Raw genomic sequence first — 17,054 nt, 5'->3', positions numbered from 1 at the left:
TACCGTAGCTGAGTTCAACTGGATTTATTCCTAGCTAAGTGCAGCCTAAATAAACTACTAAAGCGATGAGATGAGAAGTGAAGGATTTGAGCCTCAGGTGTAAGAAAATATTAGACATCATCAGCCAGCCTGCTACTTGCTGTTGTTTCCTCTTTTGTTAATGGAAAGAACATCGGCATATTTCCATTCTCCAAAAGTGAGTGAGTAGTGATGGGAAAAAGCATGTTTTCATAATCACATGGGATCAGTGGTGGAACCTCAACCATGTGAGGACAGCTCTGCTCAGCCTGCGGTGAGCAATAGAAGCCACAGACTCACTCATTCTGCCTTTCAAGGAAAGAGGGATCTCAGCACCACAAGATAACCTAGAGCAGGGGTAGGCAACCTAAGGCCCGTGGGCCGGATGCGGCAGAATCACCACCTCAATCTGTCCCACGGATGGTCTGGGAATCAGTGTGTTTTTACATGAGTAGAATGTGTGCTTTTATTTAAAATGCATCTCTGGGTTATTTGTGGGGCCTGGCTGGTGTTTTTACATGAGTAGAATGTGTGCTTTTATTTAAAATGCATCTCTGGGTTATTTGTGGGGCTTGGCTGGTGTTTTTACATGAGTAGAATGTGTGCTTTTATTTAAAATGCATCTCTGGGTTATTTGTGGGACCTGGCTGGTGTTTTTACATGAGTAGAATGTGTGCTTTTATTTAAAATGCATCTCTGGGTTATTTGTGGAGCATAGGAATTCGTTCATCTCCCCCCCCCCCCAAAAAAAATAGTCCGGCCCACCACATGGTTTGAGGGACAGTGGCCCATGGCTGATAAAGGTTGCTGACCACTACAGCCTGCTAGGGTAAGCTATGCAAAGAACTACTGGGGGGGGGATAACATGTACACAGGATCGGGAGCAACAATTATCACAAAGGTGGTATGTCCTTTGCCAGATTCTGTAACAAATACCTTCAAAGTGGAAGGAAGGACAGGAGCTTTCATTCATTCAATGAAGCTGAATGTTTGGAGATTCAGGTCAGACAAAAGGAAGGGCTTCTTCACATAGTGATGACCAGGGTCGGATTTAGGTTTGATGAGGCCTTAAGCTACCGAAGGTAATGGGCCCCTTTATATGTCCAGCTGTCCTTTGTCAACAACAAATTGTCGCTGTTTTTTGTTGTTGAATATAAGCTATATGGACCTGATTTATGTAATTTATGGACCTAATAGGTATCTAAAGCCATTTGCATATAACAAAATACTGTACAGTGGTACCTCTGGTTGCAAACGGGATCCGATCCGGAGGCCCGTTTGCAACATGAAAAGGCCGCATCCTGAAGCGTCAAATCTGCACATGCGCGTGACGCAATTTGATGCTTCTGCACATGCACCGAACCCGGAAGTAACCCGTTCTGGGACTTCCGGGTTCAGCGCGGGACGCAACCTGAAAAGATGTAACCTGCAGCGGACATAACATAAGGTATGACTGTATGTATTTTAACAATATAATTGTTGAACTGAAATACAATTAAGAAGTATATTAATAATGAAATACAATTAAGAAGTATATTAATAGTGAAATAATTATTAAGCTGTAACTTAAAATGATTTTTTATTCATAACAAACTTAATAATGCAAACACATTGGGCAGCGGGTTGGCTACATTCATGGAATGTAAGGTTCCCAACACCTCCTGGTCTATATAATAGCTCCTGCATCAAAAGCCGTGTGTCTCTGAATACCAGTTGCCCTCCTGTCTTTCTTGTGCCCTTCCTGCCCATAGATATCTGGCCGGCCACTGCAAGAACAAAAAGGCAGGCTAGATATGATCCTGTGGGAGTCTTCTTATGTTCTCATGAAGTCAAAAGAAACCAGCACCTTCATGATCTGCTCAGTTCACAAGGACCAGTGTGCCGTAAACGGTTAGGGTGTTGGACTAGGGCCTGGGAGAGCAAGGTTCGAATCCCCACTCAGCCATGGAGCTCACTGGGTGACCTTGAAGTCAGTCGCCATTTCTTAGCCTAACCTACCTCGCAGGGTTGTTTGTGGGGAGGAGGCGAACCAAGGTACACCACCTTGAGATCTTTGGAAGATAAAGGTAATATAATAGTAGTAAATGAATCAATAAATAGCACAGGGATGGGGAACCATCCCTGCAACTCCTCTGATCCTTAACCATTGTCCATACTGGCTGGAACTGATGGGAATTGGAGTCTACCTCGGAAGGGCTACAGCTTCCCACCTCTGGTGTAACAGCACGTTGCCAAAGGAGTTCGAAGAAACATATTTGGTGGTTTCCGAGGAAGTCCCAACGAAAGAACAATGGCAAGAAAAACTGATGAGCTATGCGGAACTGGCAAAGTTAACATATACATTACGAGAGAAGGACAACTGTGACTTTAAGGAAGAATGGGAGCATTTCATGAACTATTTAAAAAGACAACAAAAGGATTTGGATTCCTTGGCAGGTTTTGAATAAACACCCACAATTTATTAGTAGAACATAGGGCAGATAGAGCAATGATATGTACAATTTTACAACATGCAGAGAATAACATGTGTAAACAAATCAGAGGGGGGAGCTGAGGGAAGTCTCTGGAGGGTGGGAGAGGGAAGGAGGGGAGGGCATAAAAAGGGGGGAAATGTAATTGGATATATTGATTGATAATGTGCTTTGTTAAATTGGGTTCAATAAAAATTTATTTAAAGGGGGGGGGAGAAACCAATTTGGTGGTTTCTGTTCACTACTCAGCATTTTCACTTAGTAATAGGCAAATAGACATCCCCGCTCCAAGGATTTTTCTTTTATTTTCCCATCTCTATGTTTTGCTTTTTATATCAGCGGATCATAGAGATCACTTATGTTGACGACATCCATTTAGCCACTGCTGAGGTGGGAGGATCTGTCACTGCCCAAGTTCTCCTCTCCTTGTTCCTGTTCTGTCTATCCTAGACGGAATAGACTGTGTGGCAATTGTTGACAAAGCTAGACTCCCTGCATGTCACGCTGCTGCTGCTGCTACTTCATCCTCCTCAGGAAGTAATGAAACTACAGTACAGTACTTCTATTCCCCCCTTCTTTTCACAGCCAGTTTCACTTCTGCTTTAAAAGTAACCAAAACTGAACAGAGGCAGAAAGGAGCTGAAAGAGACAGAAAAAGAGAAGCAAGGGGGAATATTGTTACGCTCTGGTTTTATATTCTGATTTCATCCTGTTAACTTTCCTGAAACCTGCGGGTATAGGGCGGTATATAAATTAAATTAAAGTATAAATTTTTAATATGGTTTGTTTATATAAATACCCCCCCCAAAAAAAGAAGTGTCAAGGTGGGGTTGGAGCTGCTTACCTGACCTCCTGGCTGCTAACCAGGAGGGGGAATAGGTGATTTGGCTGTGAGACCTGCCTGGTCTCTAGAAACATTAGAGGATCCCACCTGGGCTTCCTGCTAGTGCATTTGCACTGCTCCCAGTAAGCAGCAGCAACTCACCTGCCAGGAGGCCAGGTAAGGACCACCTCCCCACCACAAAAGGACAGTAGAAAAAGTAAAATAGACGTGACCAGCCAAAATTACATAAAGCAGCGCAATCAGCAAACACCCACAACGACATTCTTGCTCTCACAACACAGAGGCCGCTTTGTAGCATTCAGTCTCTCATTGGGAAGCTGCATTTACTCACATCAACACCTCCCACCCCACCCCCAATTTCTCACCTAGCAGCCTGCTAGCCCATCCAAAGCTAACTGCCCTCATAAACCCCAATGGAGGGCATGTAGTTGGTGGTGTGTTAGCCAGGGCGTCTGGGTATCACTAGAGCTAATACGCCCAAGAACCTCAGCAAAATGCACCTCCACATGTGGTGGCAATGTCCCCAAATCCAACTCTTCTGGACAGCAATCATACAAGAAATATGCAAAATAACGACGCAAGTATAAACCCCAAGGGAGCAACCTCCTCTGTTTGGCATCACCCCCAAGAGGACTGCATACTGGCGAGGTGAGGACTGTTTCACAGTCAATGTGATGCTACAACATCATGCTTAACTACAGTTAGGTTCGCAGCACACTTCTAAGCTGTTACAGTGACAGCTGGACAGGAAACGCAGCTGGGGCTCAGCAGCAACCTCCCACCCCTCCATCCCCAATGTTAACTCAGCATTGGAACAGCCCGTGCAAGGCTGCACTGGATTGGTGTGGTCTACTTAGAATTTATTATAAGAATAGCAATTACTACACACCCCTTGCTTTCCTAGGAAGATGCTTCTGCCCACTGGCTCATGTAGCTCAGCACATTACCCTGCCCAGTTCTCTTGGTGTTTAGGTCTTCCTCTTCCCTCCTTGGAGATGCCGCTGGCTGAACAAGGGACCTTGCACATTGCAAACCATGCCCTCTGCCACTGAGCAATGTGCTCCTTCCTTCCACGCTAGAGGCCAAACAGGGCTTGACACTTCCCCATGCTTATCAAGCATCTACATACAGATCAACAAGGGAGCGTCAGAATAAGCAAGATAAGTAGAAGAAAGAAAGCATGCTTAATCCAACAGTTGAAAGCATGGGAGAAAAAAGGTACAGTGTGATCCACTCTAAGGAACATTCTTGCACATCCTTGTCAGTCACCCTACCTGTACTTTCACCCATCACCACCCAACAAGAAAGACTTCCATCGTATTTGTTTTTCTCGTAACTGCATGTTGGACTGCTGACCTTACAGGGAACCAGATGTGAGTAATAAGTAGGAGGAGACAGACACACAGGGAGAGTTTGGAGCAGTGATGGGGAAGTTGTGGTCCTCCAGGTGTTGCTGGACTCCAGCTGCCATCATCCTTTGCCAATGCCGGCTGGGGGTGATGGGAGTGGGAGATGCTCAACATCTGGAGAAACACAGGTTCCCTGTTACGGTGTCTGAGCCTTCCTTGGAAAGGGACTCCCCGCACACATTCAGAGGCTAACAAATCGCTGGGGATTAAAGCTGGGCAATTAGTCTGTGGATGTTTAAACAAGGAGTGTCACAGATGCTGATAGTCAAAGGGGAGTGACGTGGAAAAAGCTGAAGTCCACAAACTTTTGAGGACCCTCAGCTCACTTCTGCACTCACAAAATATTCCTCCTCTCCTCCAGCATCATTTGCAAAAAACATAATGAGGCATAACATCTTTCTCCCCCCCCCCAAAAAAAACCCTTCTTAATTGCAGCTCATCAAGAGCCCAGCTTCAGTAAGAACATGGAAATATTGTCAACTTATCCAGCTGTGACTATGTCTTTGGAAGCTCTGTGCCTGTGATTAAGTGAGGCACCATCTATGGAAACAGCTTCATCAGACACTGAGTTACAGGTAGGGGTGGAAGAGAAATCTGATTCAGTTCACATTTAAATGGGAACCTATCTAAGTTGCCTGCGGACCTCCAGATGTCAGGGGACTTGCATCAGCCCTAGCCAACAAGGTGGTGAGTGGTCAGGGATGATGGGAGCTGCAGCTTGGAGGGCCACAGAGGGAGGAGGAGGAGGAGGAGGAGGAGGAGGAGGAGGAGGAGGAGGAGGAGGAGGAGGAGGAGTTTGGATTTGATATCTCGCTTTATCACTACCCGAAGAAGTCTCAAAGTGGCTAACATTCTCCTTTCCCTTCCTCCCCCACAACAAACACTCTGTGAGGTGAGTGGGGCTGAGATACTTCAGAGAAGTGTGACTAGCCCAAGGTCACCAAGCAGCTGCATGTGGAGGAGCGGGGATGCGAACCCGGTTCACCAGATTACGAGTCCACCGCTCTTAACCACTACACCACCCCTGGTTTAAACAAACAAAATAAGTAAGTTTTCCTAACAGAAACACTTTCCCTGAGCTGCTGTGAGCCACAGTATGGGGTATGTTTGTTTGTAAAACAGCAACCTTGGTACAATCTGGATAGCTGCCTTTTTTGTCCTCCACAGCTAATATGACCTTCAGAGGAGGAGGAAATCAAAGTGAGGACTATCACAGGGAGAGTTAATCTCCCCTCCTCTAGCAGCAAATCCCCAAATCCAATGCCGCCTCTTCAAAGTCCTGGAGGTTGCTTTTAAAGAGAAGAGAAACCACTGGAGATCTAATTATGGACCGGTACCCCAGCATCATGTCTAGTTTAGGCACAATGTTCTTAGGACCTTGAGTGAACAGGTCTGCTGTCAGCAGGTGCTTTTTGAAGTCATCCCCAGACGACAGGTTGCACCTTCCAAGCCACAAAACATCCCCTGTACAAAATGAAACCTCTTGTACCCAGCTGCTAAAAGGAAGGAGTCCTGTCCTCTTTTGTGCCTGCTTCCTTATAGGTAGTGGCATAATTAGGCTCATAATTAGGCAGATGTGTGGGCCCTTAAGGAACCAAGCTAACTGCATCACACTCAAGGCTTCCCTCCCTCTAATTAGGGCAGTAGGTTAATGGGAAGATTCAGGGCAGGTCAGCTCTCCAAGGAGCCACAGCCCAGGATAATTGAGAAGGTCTGGACTGGGAAAAGCAAAGCTGGCTATACATGATAGACTGAAGAGAAATAGAGCCAGGCTAGTCAGTCACCAAAGCTACTGGTCCATTTCATTCCTCAGCATTAAAATAAGTTGTTTATTTCTCATATACAATTGGATAAATCCTCTGGTGCTGAACCCAACTCTGAGCAGCCATTGCCTATCTGAGCCTTTGTCCAGCTGCTTTAAAGCAGAGATGGGAAAGCTTATTTCAGTCCAAGGACAACATGCCTCTGGCGGAAGGAGCTGGAGGCAAATGTGGGCAGACAGATACATGTATTTTTCACCTTTGTGCAGTAGGGTCGTTTACACACACACACACACACACACACACACACACACACACACACCCCTCCCTGTCCTCTGTGCAGAGCAACAGGCAATATGGGATGTTAAGGACACATTCCAGCCAGGCCAACACATTGGGGATGCAATGAAGGCTCTGCCCTGAAGGCTGTGCTCGGTCCCTGCATCTGGATCCCATCACCACCGCTTTAAAATGAACCAACTGATCATGCAGAGGATGTCCTTACAAATCACTTTAAAGGATTCCGAAATGAAGGACTGGCAGGCAAGGAAGAGAACGGCCGGCTGCCGCAAAAGAATCGCAGCTGTTCGGTCATGTGTACAGGCAAAGAATGCCAGAAGGACACAAAGTCTTGGGAAACACTGCTTGGTAAGGAAGAGGTCATGGCAGAAAACATCTGCAAGATGATCTTCATTTGTAAAGCTACCTGGGGGGAGGAATGTGTGTGTTTGTGTGTATGTGTTAATAATGCGTTTGGACTTTGTGGAATTCTGCACTTGTCAGTTCTCTGCCCGTCTGCCTTTAGACATCAGAATAAAGCAAAGAGTGGCTACTGGGCATGACGGCAATGTGCTCTTTCCAGGACTGGGGGGGTGAACCATGGTTCTGAACAACCAGAGTAGAATCCAACCAAAAGGTAAATGGTAAAGGACCCCTGGACAGTTACAGTAAGTCCAGTCAAGGGTGACTATGGGGTTGCGGTGCTCATCCCGCTTCTCAGGCCAAGGGAGCCGGCATTTGTCCACAGACAGCTTTCCAGGTCACGTGGCCAACATGACTAAACCACTTCTGGCGCAACAGGACACTGTGACGAAAACCAGAATGCACAGAAATGCCATTTACCTTCCCATCACAGTGGTACCTATTTATCTACTCGCACTGGCGTGCTTTTGAACTGCTAAGTTGGCAGGAGCTGGGAAAGAGCAACGGGACCATCGACCTTCTGATCAGCAAGCCCAAGAGACTCAGAGGTTTAGACCACAGCCCCTTCCAAGTACTTCCCTTAGCAGGATTCCCACGGCATGATGGAGAATGGAACTTCCTCTCTCCTTCCTCTCTGCACACACCCTCTCCAAATCTGCTCTAGAGGGGGAGGGGGTAACCCCAGAACAGATTTAAGGAGTGCAGGGGAAGAGAAGTCTTGCTGCAGTGACAAATGTCCTTGCACTAGCCAAACTCCTTTTCTTGGCTACTGCCCTCAGTTTCTGGGGGGCACTAGTAGGGCAGAGCTATTGCTCTCGTGTCCTGCCCCTAGGCTTTGCATAAATGTCTGGTTGGCCACTATAGAAAACAAAATTGTGAATAAAATGGGCTTTTGGTCTGATGCAGGAGGCCTCCTCACATTTTTTTACTTTAGTATACCTCTGGCCTAGCTTGCAAAGTTTTGTTTTAGTTGTCTTCTTCAAGATTTTGTTTTTCTTACTTCCCTCTAGAATTTTTGCTTGGGTTGCATTTTTTCCTTTTCTTCTCAAGAGTTGCCTTCCTTCATATAAGCTTCTTCGGCAATTTCACTCGCCTATCGGAGGCCCTGCGAAAGATTTCTCTGCCGCCAGAACCATGGCGGGTGAAGCACCCAAGATTTGGAATAGCTTTACTTTTGCAAAGACAGCAAAGAACGATTCACTTAAGAGAGTCTTTGACTGATACTCCCTCTTAACTTGATTGTTTCTACCAATGCCTTTTTTATATATATAAAAAGAATCATTTAGTGTTGGTGGGGGAAGAGCAACAGGAGCTCACTCCGTCGAGGGGGATTTGAACCGCCAACCTTCCGATCAAGAAGCCAAACAAGAGGCTCAGTGGTTTAGACCACAGCGCCACCTGCGTCCCCTCACTAGCCAGGATGGCTCTGCTCTGCCTCCACAGTCAGAGGCAGGAATGCTTCTGAATGCTGGTTGTTGGGAGTCACAAGATGGGAGAGGGCTCTTGTCCTTGAATCTGCTTGAGGATTTTCTACAGGCCCCTGGTTGGCCACTGTGAGGAAAGGATGCCAGATTAGATGGGCCACTGGCCTGATCCAACAAGCTCTTCTTATATTCTTGACGAACATGAAGACTGCTGGAATCAACCACAAGTATAGTTCTGTGCACGGGCGGCTGCTTCGACATTGATGAACTAGAGGGGAAAGGCGGCACCGGTTTCCATAAAATCTGCACATGCAAATGTATACATATAGATGCAAATTTAGAGAGGAATAATCTGAATCGAGGCTGGGATCAGGTGATCTATAGGCCCGCTCAGTCTGGTGTCCAGCTGCCGATTGTGGATGGGCAATTTAAAGGGCCCGTCCTCCTTGGGATGCTTTATCTTTAAACCAGGCGAGGACCTGATGACGCTTCAAATAGAGGGCTTCCCTCTAACAGCCCTTCAGATAAAGGACTATCCTCTGTAAGGCAAGGCACAGGGCCACCCCAACTGGGAGCTAGCATTTGAAAGCAACACAAGCACAACTTGCTCTCTTGCAGATTAAAAAGGTAAAGGGATCCCTGACCGTTAGGTCCAGTCGCGGACAACTCTGGGGTTGCGGCGCTCATCTCGCTTTACTGGCCGAGGGAGCCGGCGTACAGCTTCCGGGTCATGTGGCCAACATGACTAAGCCGCTTCTGGCAAACCAGAGCAGCGCACGGAAACCTTCCCGCCGGAGCAGTACCAATTTATCTACTTGCACTTTGACATGCTTTCGAACTGCAAATTAGTGTGTAAAAAAACCCCTCAGAAAAACAGTGTCTGATATGGAATGGATGGAGTCGGGTGTGTTTCACCCGTAGAGATTTGTTCACAAATGCAAGTTACTGCTTTGACCCTGCAAGCATCAAGAAATGGCTCTCCACGTGGAAATTAGAAGTTATGTACTTACAAAATAAAAAACAACCCCAAAAGGATGCAAAATGCCTTGGCTGGTCCCAAAGTGTTCGGCTTGTGTATATTCATTGGAAGCTTATTCTATTCATGTTGTAAAACATCTCTGCAGTGAGATGACCTGATTACTGAACAATGGCATACAGAAACATGTGGGGGTGGAACTATTCAGTGTTGCAAACACACGACTGAAAACTGAATCATGTGGGTCACACAGTGTAGCAATTGGACCTCAAAAGATCGAAGTGTAAGTTGTGCAAGGAAATGTCTGCAACTGCTTGCCAAGGGAGGCAGTACAACCCCTGTGGCTTGGAGTAATTAAACTGAGATTTAAATAGTCTTTTGCAGGTGATGTGATATCCTCTTAAGATTAAGTGAAGCCAGGTAAATACAAGAGCCTCTTCCCTACAATCAGCCTGAACTTATTTTCCTTTCAACACCTGCATGAGCGAGATAAAATGTAGCTGACTCAAGCACAGCAGGCAAAGTTTACTTTGCATCAGCTCCTTCAGTTCTGGGCCCAACTTAAAATGGTGATGGTTCAAAGCTCTAAACCAGGAACAGAGAACCTGTGGCTCTCCAGATGTGGTTGGACTCTTAACTTCCATTAGCCCCACTCTGCATTACCAATGGTTGGTGCTGAAAGTGAGTTGTGGTCCAACAACATCAGTACAACCACAGGTTCCCCAATCCTGCCTTAAAATACTTGAAGGACTATTTGTATAAACCTGCCCGAGTCTTAGGCTTAGCTTCTGAGGCCCTGTTTGTTGGTTTGACACCAAGAAACATTATAATGGCTGCCACAGAAGACAGGGCCTTTTTCGTGATTGTCCCATGCACATGAAACTCCCTGCTTAAGATTTGGAAAAACCCAAAAACCAAACTGCTTTAAATTCATTTTTATGTTGGTGTTTTTCTGTTACGAATTTTTCTGTTTGCTTTTACACTTGTATTATTTGAGTCTACTGATACTTGTTTTTTATAATATTTCTTTGAGGATGTTTAGGCTTGTTGTTGTGTTTTTTTATTGTTATGTTTTTATTACTTAGATTGTTTTTAACATCCTGGAAGCTACCATGAGAGGGGCAGCCTCAAAAGGCCATCTATAAATACAGAAAATAAATTACAAAAAAGTGAAAATGCAATCCCTGGTATAAACTAGCAAGGAGAGGCTTTGAGAAAGTACTTCTGAAACCAGCAAGAAGCTGATACAACACGGACCAATCTGCAAAACAATAGTTTTGAAATGTAAATGGATAGAGTAACAACAGCATACCGCTCAGTTTTAAGGCAGATGCAAGTTGAGAGAAGAATAATTTAGGATTGTGGATCTCAATGTTTCCAAAATTAACTCTGTCACAACTCTGGGCTGGTTCCAATGTTATGTTTTGCATCTACTTTAGAAAAATTCCACAGTATCTGGAAAAATGTTGCAGAGGAATGGAAAACCCTCAAGCAGAAGTGTTCCAGATTTTAGTATCTTGGTAGCAGATCTTTCCTACAAAAGCCAGTCTAACATGTTGGGGAACCTGGGACTTGCTAGACTACAAGCCCCATCATGTCTAGCCTGCATAGCCAGTGGTAAGATGATGGGAGTTATAGTCCAACAACATCTGGGGGGGGGCACAGGTTTCCTACCTCTCCCCAGGGAGCTCAAGGCAGCATCTTTCTCTCCAACAACCTTGTGAGGCAGGTGAGCCAGTGGCTGTAACTCACCCACTTTACAGAACAAATAAATGTGCCACCAAGTGCACTGCAACCTTTCTTTCAGGACTGTGGCACCAGTCCTCCAAAATTCTCTTTCTAGAAATAATGCAAGCCCCAACATTATGTTTTTGCTGTTGGTTGAAAACGCTTCTTTCCCCTCAAGCTGCCCCAAGTTATTACTATATACCGGTAGTACATTTTATTCCTGCAGCTTTTAATTCCTGCCAGCTTCATGTTCTTAACATAATGTTCTTAACATTATCTTCTATTTTCTTACACTGCTCTCTCTTTCTCTTTCTCCACTTACTTAATGCAGAGCTGTTCAAATTCCGGAACGAACAAAATACAATTAAAAACAGATAGGTGAACCATATCGCCAGCATAATTCTTTTAAGGAAAGAGAGGCTTCAAAGGGCCTTGTGTGTCTGCAACTGAACCCAGCCAGGCCCCATCTCGCTCGCTATTGTCTGCACCGCCTGTCTTTTCCAACCCTACCTGGAGATGCTGGCGCTGAACCCTGGAGCCTTTCTGCATGCAGGGCACGTGCTGCGTGCCGCTGAGCTGCAGCCAGCCAGAAGCCTCTCTGCGGCATTTCTCTACACACAGCTGGGCTTTGTTTCTCTGAGTCAGCGTGCTCTTTTTCCCACCAGTTAGAGATAAACTACTACCACCACCACCACACACAAAAGGAAAAAGAAAAGAAAGAAAGCTAAACCAAACCCCTGAATCAGGAGGAGGATGCACCAAACACTCTTTCCCCCTCTCCAGGCCGGCTCGATCCCAAGCTTAAAGCCAGATCCCCAAACCCATCCAAAGGGGGGGGGGTGTCACCCCAGCTGCAAAATAAAGCCTTCTCTCTCTCTCTCCACCCCACGTCGCTGAGCCAATCGAGGGAGGCGAGAGAGGACCAGGGAATGCGCCCTCGCCGGCGCCGACAGGGCACCTCTCCAAGCCCAACCCAGGCGCGCCGCCGGCCCCGAGGGAGCCCCAAGCAGCAGCCGGCCTGGCGAGGCGAGGCGAGGCCCGGATCGCCCTTTCTTACCAGCTGTCCCTGGAGAAGGAGCGCAGGAAGCGGATCCCGGGCGCGGGGATGGCTCTCATGGCGAGCGGCCTCGGCGAGGGCGCACAGCGCGGGGACGGATGCGAAGCAGGACCCGTGCGAGGAGCGCGCAACCGTCTCTCTCCAAGCGAGACGGATCGGGCCGGGCGTCTGCTTCGGGCCGGCGGCGGAGATGGTGGCGGAGGCTTGCGCTGCTCCGGGCCCGGCGCCCGCTGGCATTTAAATGCCCCGCTGGAGCCCGGGCGTCGGGCACATGATGCCCGTGATTCAGGCAGCCTCCCCGCCCCGGCGCGGGCAGGGCTAAGCGGGAGAAGAAAGAGGCCGCTCCGGCAGCCCCTCCCCTGGCTCCGGCAGGCCCGGAATCACATGCTGCGCGCCCGAGCGCAGAGCCAACGCGGGGAGGCGGCAACTGCGCCCCCGGGAATGGCTGTTAGGTTTTCACGCTGCTCGGATGCTTTGAGCACCACCAGCCGCCTTGCCTCGGAAAAGCAGAAGCAGTTTTTGGTGCTGTCCTCAGCGCCCGAAATAGACCCTGGCAACTTTTATTCCTTGCTTCATTTGCTGAGCAATCTAATTTTGTCTGCAGCGCAACACGCTTTTTCTCCTTTTGGTTGCTTAGGGATTTGTTCATAGGATCATAGAATTGTAGAGTTGGAAGGTACCCCCAAGGGTCATCATGTCGAGCCCCCTACAATGTAGGCAACGCAGCTAACGAATTCATGGCAGTGTCGGACCTTAGCATCTCGAATTTCAGTGGCGCCCTGGGCGATGCAAGCAACCGGTACCGTGCCCCCCCCCTATGTTCTATTGGACTAAATAGTTGTGGTGTTTGCTGCAGCACCCCAGAAGATCTCTACCCAGGGTGACAGAATTGGTTACGCTCCCCTAGATCCACCTTTGCAGGTCACCCAACCTCCCCTAGATCCACCTTTGCAGGTCACCCAACCTCCAATGAAGGAGAATCCGCCACTTCCCAAGGGAGTCCGTTCCACTGGGGAACGGCTCTTACCGAGCCTCTCTGGGGAGAGCATTGCACAGATGGGAAGCCACCACCGAAAAGGCCTGTTCTCACATTGTCAACCTTGGAACCTCTCGAGGAATGGGGACATAGAGAAGGGCCTCAGATGACAAGCACAGGGGCTGGGTGGTTTTGTATGGGGAGAGGCAGCCCTTAAGGTATTGAGATAATAATGCTACTGTTTGGTGCATTGGTTTTCAAAGCATCTCCACACCCATAGGAGGTTTGCCATATTTTGAACAGCAAAAAAATAGGACACATTTGCCGACTTCTACTTTTAACTATGGATCGCTATGGCGACTCTCATTTTACATACCCACGAAAAAGAGGGCATGTCCTGGAAAAAGAGGACACATGGCAACCCATCTCTAGCCAATGTGTGAACAGCTTTGCACAAGTTAAAGACATCCTTGGCCTGTCAGCAGCCCCTGGTGTGCACACAAACAGAAACAATTCTGACACGTTTTTGTTTTGCTTTGTTTTGTTTATTTATTAAATTTGTATACTGCCCTATACCCGTAAATCTTACAACATATGATTACATTATTAAAAGCCACCAAATACATAATAAAAAATAAGAACAAAAAACCAAACCAATACCCCCCCAAACCCCCACAACACATTTAAGAGAGCATCGGATGTCAATCGGCCAAAGGCCTGGCACCTCAATGTGTATAATGAAGGCTTTAGGTGAACCTCCCTGGGGAGAGCATTCCACAAACAGTGAGCCACCACAGAAAAGGCCCGTTCTCGTGTTGCCACCCTCTGGACCTCTTGTGGAGAGACTAGAGGCACACAAAGATGATGATCTCAGGTGGGTTCCTATGGAGAGAGGCAGTCCTTGAAGACATGATTATGAGAACTGCTAGGAAAAAGCTGTGTTCTAGTGTGAGCACATCCTCATTATTTCACCCAGAAACACAAACAGAAGGATAGCAGGTAAAAATTCCCACAAGTGCAGAGCAACCGTCTCCATGGCTGCCCCCAAAGGCCTGGTGCCAATGCTGATGTCTTTTCCACACCAGACCAAGACTTTTCTCTGCATCTGAATGCTACTCATCTTCTTTTCTCTCTCCTATTGTGGCTGCTTTTGGTTCAGTCTGCTATATTACTGTATATAGCACTCACACTTCTCATGCGAACTTAGGTTGAAGTTTGGGGTTTACATTTGAGTTTTGAATGTGATCGTTTTTAGTTAGCTGTTGACATGCGGGGTTAATACTGACTTGTTCATTAAGTAAGTCATCTTGAGACCTTCAGGTATAAGATAAGGAAGTAGTAACAGCAGCAGCAACAACAACACAATTGCATTCCATTCCCATTTAATTCTAATCTCCTATTTGCCTCTTTACACCATTTGAAAGCACGTCAAAGTGCAAGCAGATCAATAGGTACCGCTACAGTGGGAAGGTAAACACAGTTTCTGTGTGCTGCTCTGGTTAGCCAGAAGCGGCGTTGTCATGCTGGCCACATGACCTGGAAGCTGTACGCTGGCTCCCTCGGCCAATAATACGAGATGAGCGCTGCAACCCCAGAGTCGGTCACGACTGGACCTAATGGTCAGGGGTACCTTTACCTTTACCATTCACTTGACAAATGAGGATCACATTCCCTGCAAGATGAACTGAGCATTAGTCTATAAAAAATTATGCCGTAATGCAGGCATCCCCAAACTGCGGCCCTCCAGATGTTTCGGCCTACAACTCCCATGATCCCTAGCTAACAGGACCAGTGGTCGGGGAAGATGGGAATTGTAGTCCAAAACATCTGGAGGGCCGAAGTTTGGGGATGCCTGCCGTAATGCATTTTAAGGTAACACAAGACTCTTTCTTGTTTTTGCTGCAAATGACTAAATACCATACAGCCAACCCTCTGGGATATATGTATTTTGCATTCCTAACAACAGGAAACAGCCTTATGCCAAGTCAGACCCATTGGCCAATTTAGTTTTCCATTCCTACCTGGATATGCCAGGAATTCGGCATCCGATGCCAAAATTCAGCATCGCTTGAGCTCTGCCTGAGTTCAGCTTTCTTCCGATTGAAGTGTTTGGGGACCAGGACATTCGCAGGGAATCCAAAATGCTTGTTTACAAAGCTGTTGTACTACCAACCTTACTATATGCTTGTGAAACTTGGACCACTTATAAACGCCATCTCCAGCTCCTCAAAAGATTCCATCAACGGTGTCTCCGAAAAATTTAGCACATCACTTGGGAGGACAGGCGAACTAATGCCAGTGTAGTGGAAGAAGCAAAGATCACCAGTGTCGAAGCAATGATTCTTCAACATTAACTTTGTTGGACTGGTCATGTTGTGCGGATGCCTGATGATCGTCTTCCAAAGCAACTACTCTATTCCAAACTTAAAAATGGAAAGTGTAATGCTGGTGGTCGACAAAAGAGGCTTAAAGACTCCCAAGGCAAATCTAAAAGAAGTGCAGTATAAACGCAGACAGCTGTGAAACACTGGCCTGTGAGCACTCCAATTAGAGAACAGCTTTTACAAAGGTGTCATGGACTTTGAAGACATTCGAACTCTGAACACAAGGGAGAAATGTGCTAAGAGGAAGGCACACTTGGCAAATCCACACTGATCAACTCCCGCCTAGAAGCCTATGTCCCTGCTATGGAAGGACTTGTGGATCCAGAATTACCTCGACTCGCTGTTATATCCATGTTCATGGAAGACCATCTTAATCGGTTATGAGTGATCGCCAAATAAGAAGATGCCAGGAACTGAGCCTGAGACTTTCTGCATGCAAAGCAGAGCCTCTACTACTGAGCTTTGACCCTTCCCTACTTTTCAGCCTTGCATAGAAATGCCTCCTGATTTCATGGACTAGGCAGTCCTCAAACCCAGAATTTCAGAGTGATAAAACAAATTATACGGTAGTCGCAGAAATAGTGTATATATGCATGCATGTATATATGAAGACCACTATAAAATCAGCAGTAAAATATATTTGCAAATATAATGCATTGTGCATATGTCAAGTAAGAACTTATTTTACTCATTATAATAATAATAAGCAATGCATAACACTCAAGCAAATAATCCCTGATTCGCAATGCTGTCATATCAGAATATTGTAATTATTTGCTGGCTTTACTTCCCACCTACCCCCATAATGACAGACATGAATTTAAGAAATCTTTGTTCTAGATTCAGAGATCCATTATAGTTCATCCAACTTCATGTCCCCGAAAATGAATGTCACGTGCAGCTTTGGGAGATGGTCATGCTGCCGCCACCCATCTTGAACCCTTTTTTGAAAATAATTGCTTAGGTATTCTGTTTCTTTTCCAGTATTTATATCCTTAATTCACATGCTTCTTCCAGTGTCCTGACTTGTTCTCTGTTATACCAATAGACATTCCATTTGAATCTTGATACCATTATCCAAAGATAAAACGGGTGCTCTCTATTCTGTTCTCGATAAGCTACCTGCAAATATTTGTCCTGTTCTGTAGGAAGGTGGGAATAAAGGACAGTTGTTGACACTTGCTCCGTGGCCACCTCGGAGGACCTGCAGCTGCAAGAAGTCTGTGCTGCTGCCCAGAGATCACCAAACAAATATCCGTGTTTCGAATGGTAGTACCCCATTTTGATAATTAGTATGGCTGGTGA

The 17,054-nt window shown here is 46.5% G+C and overlaps 1 protein-coding gene across 4 annotated transcripts in view; it reads right to left on the bottom strand.

Annotated features, from left to right (window-relative positions):
* Positions 1–12,754, bottom strand: part of SLC37A2 (solute carrier family 37 member 2) — a 58,430-nt gene extending 45,676 nt beyond the window's left edge. For 3 of the 4 annotated variants that reach the window (XM_035139149.2, XM_035139150.2, XM_060268617.1), the window contains exon 1: positions 12,390–12,754. In XM_035139149.2, coding sequence (XP_034995040.1) covers positions 12,390–12,448 — 59 coding nt within the window. In that variant the 5' untranslated portion in view covers positions 12,449–12,754. The remainder of the gene's footprint in view (positions 1–12,389) is intronic. The other variant, XR_004693978.2, reaches the window with a different exon arrangement.
* Between the last annotated feature and the right edge of the window lie 4,300 nt (positions 12,755–17,054).

The sequence above is a fragment of the Zootoca vivipara genome, chromosome 15, assembly GCF_963506605.1.
Source record: "Zootoca vivipara chromosome 15, rZooViv1.1, whole genome shotgun sequence".
Classification (NCBI taxonomy): domain Eukaryota; kingdom Metazoa; phylum Chordata; class Lepidosauria; order Squamata; family Lacertidae; genus Zootoca; species Zootoca vivipara.
The sequence above is the reverse complement of the archived record's forward strand: the minus strand, read 5'-3'. Positions and strand labels throughout refer to the sequence as shown.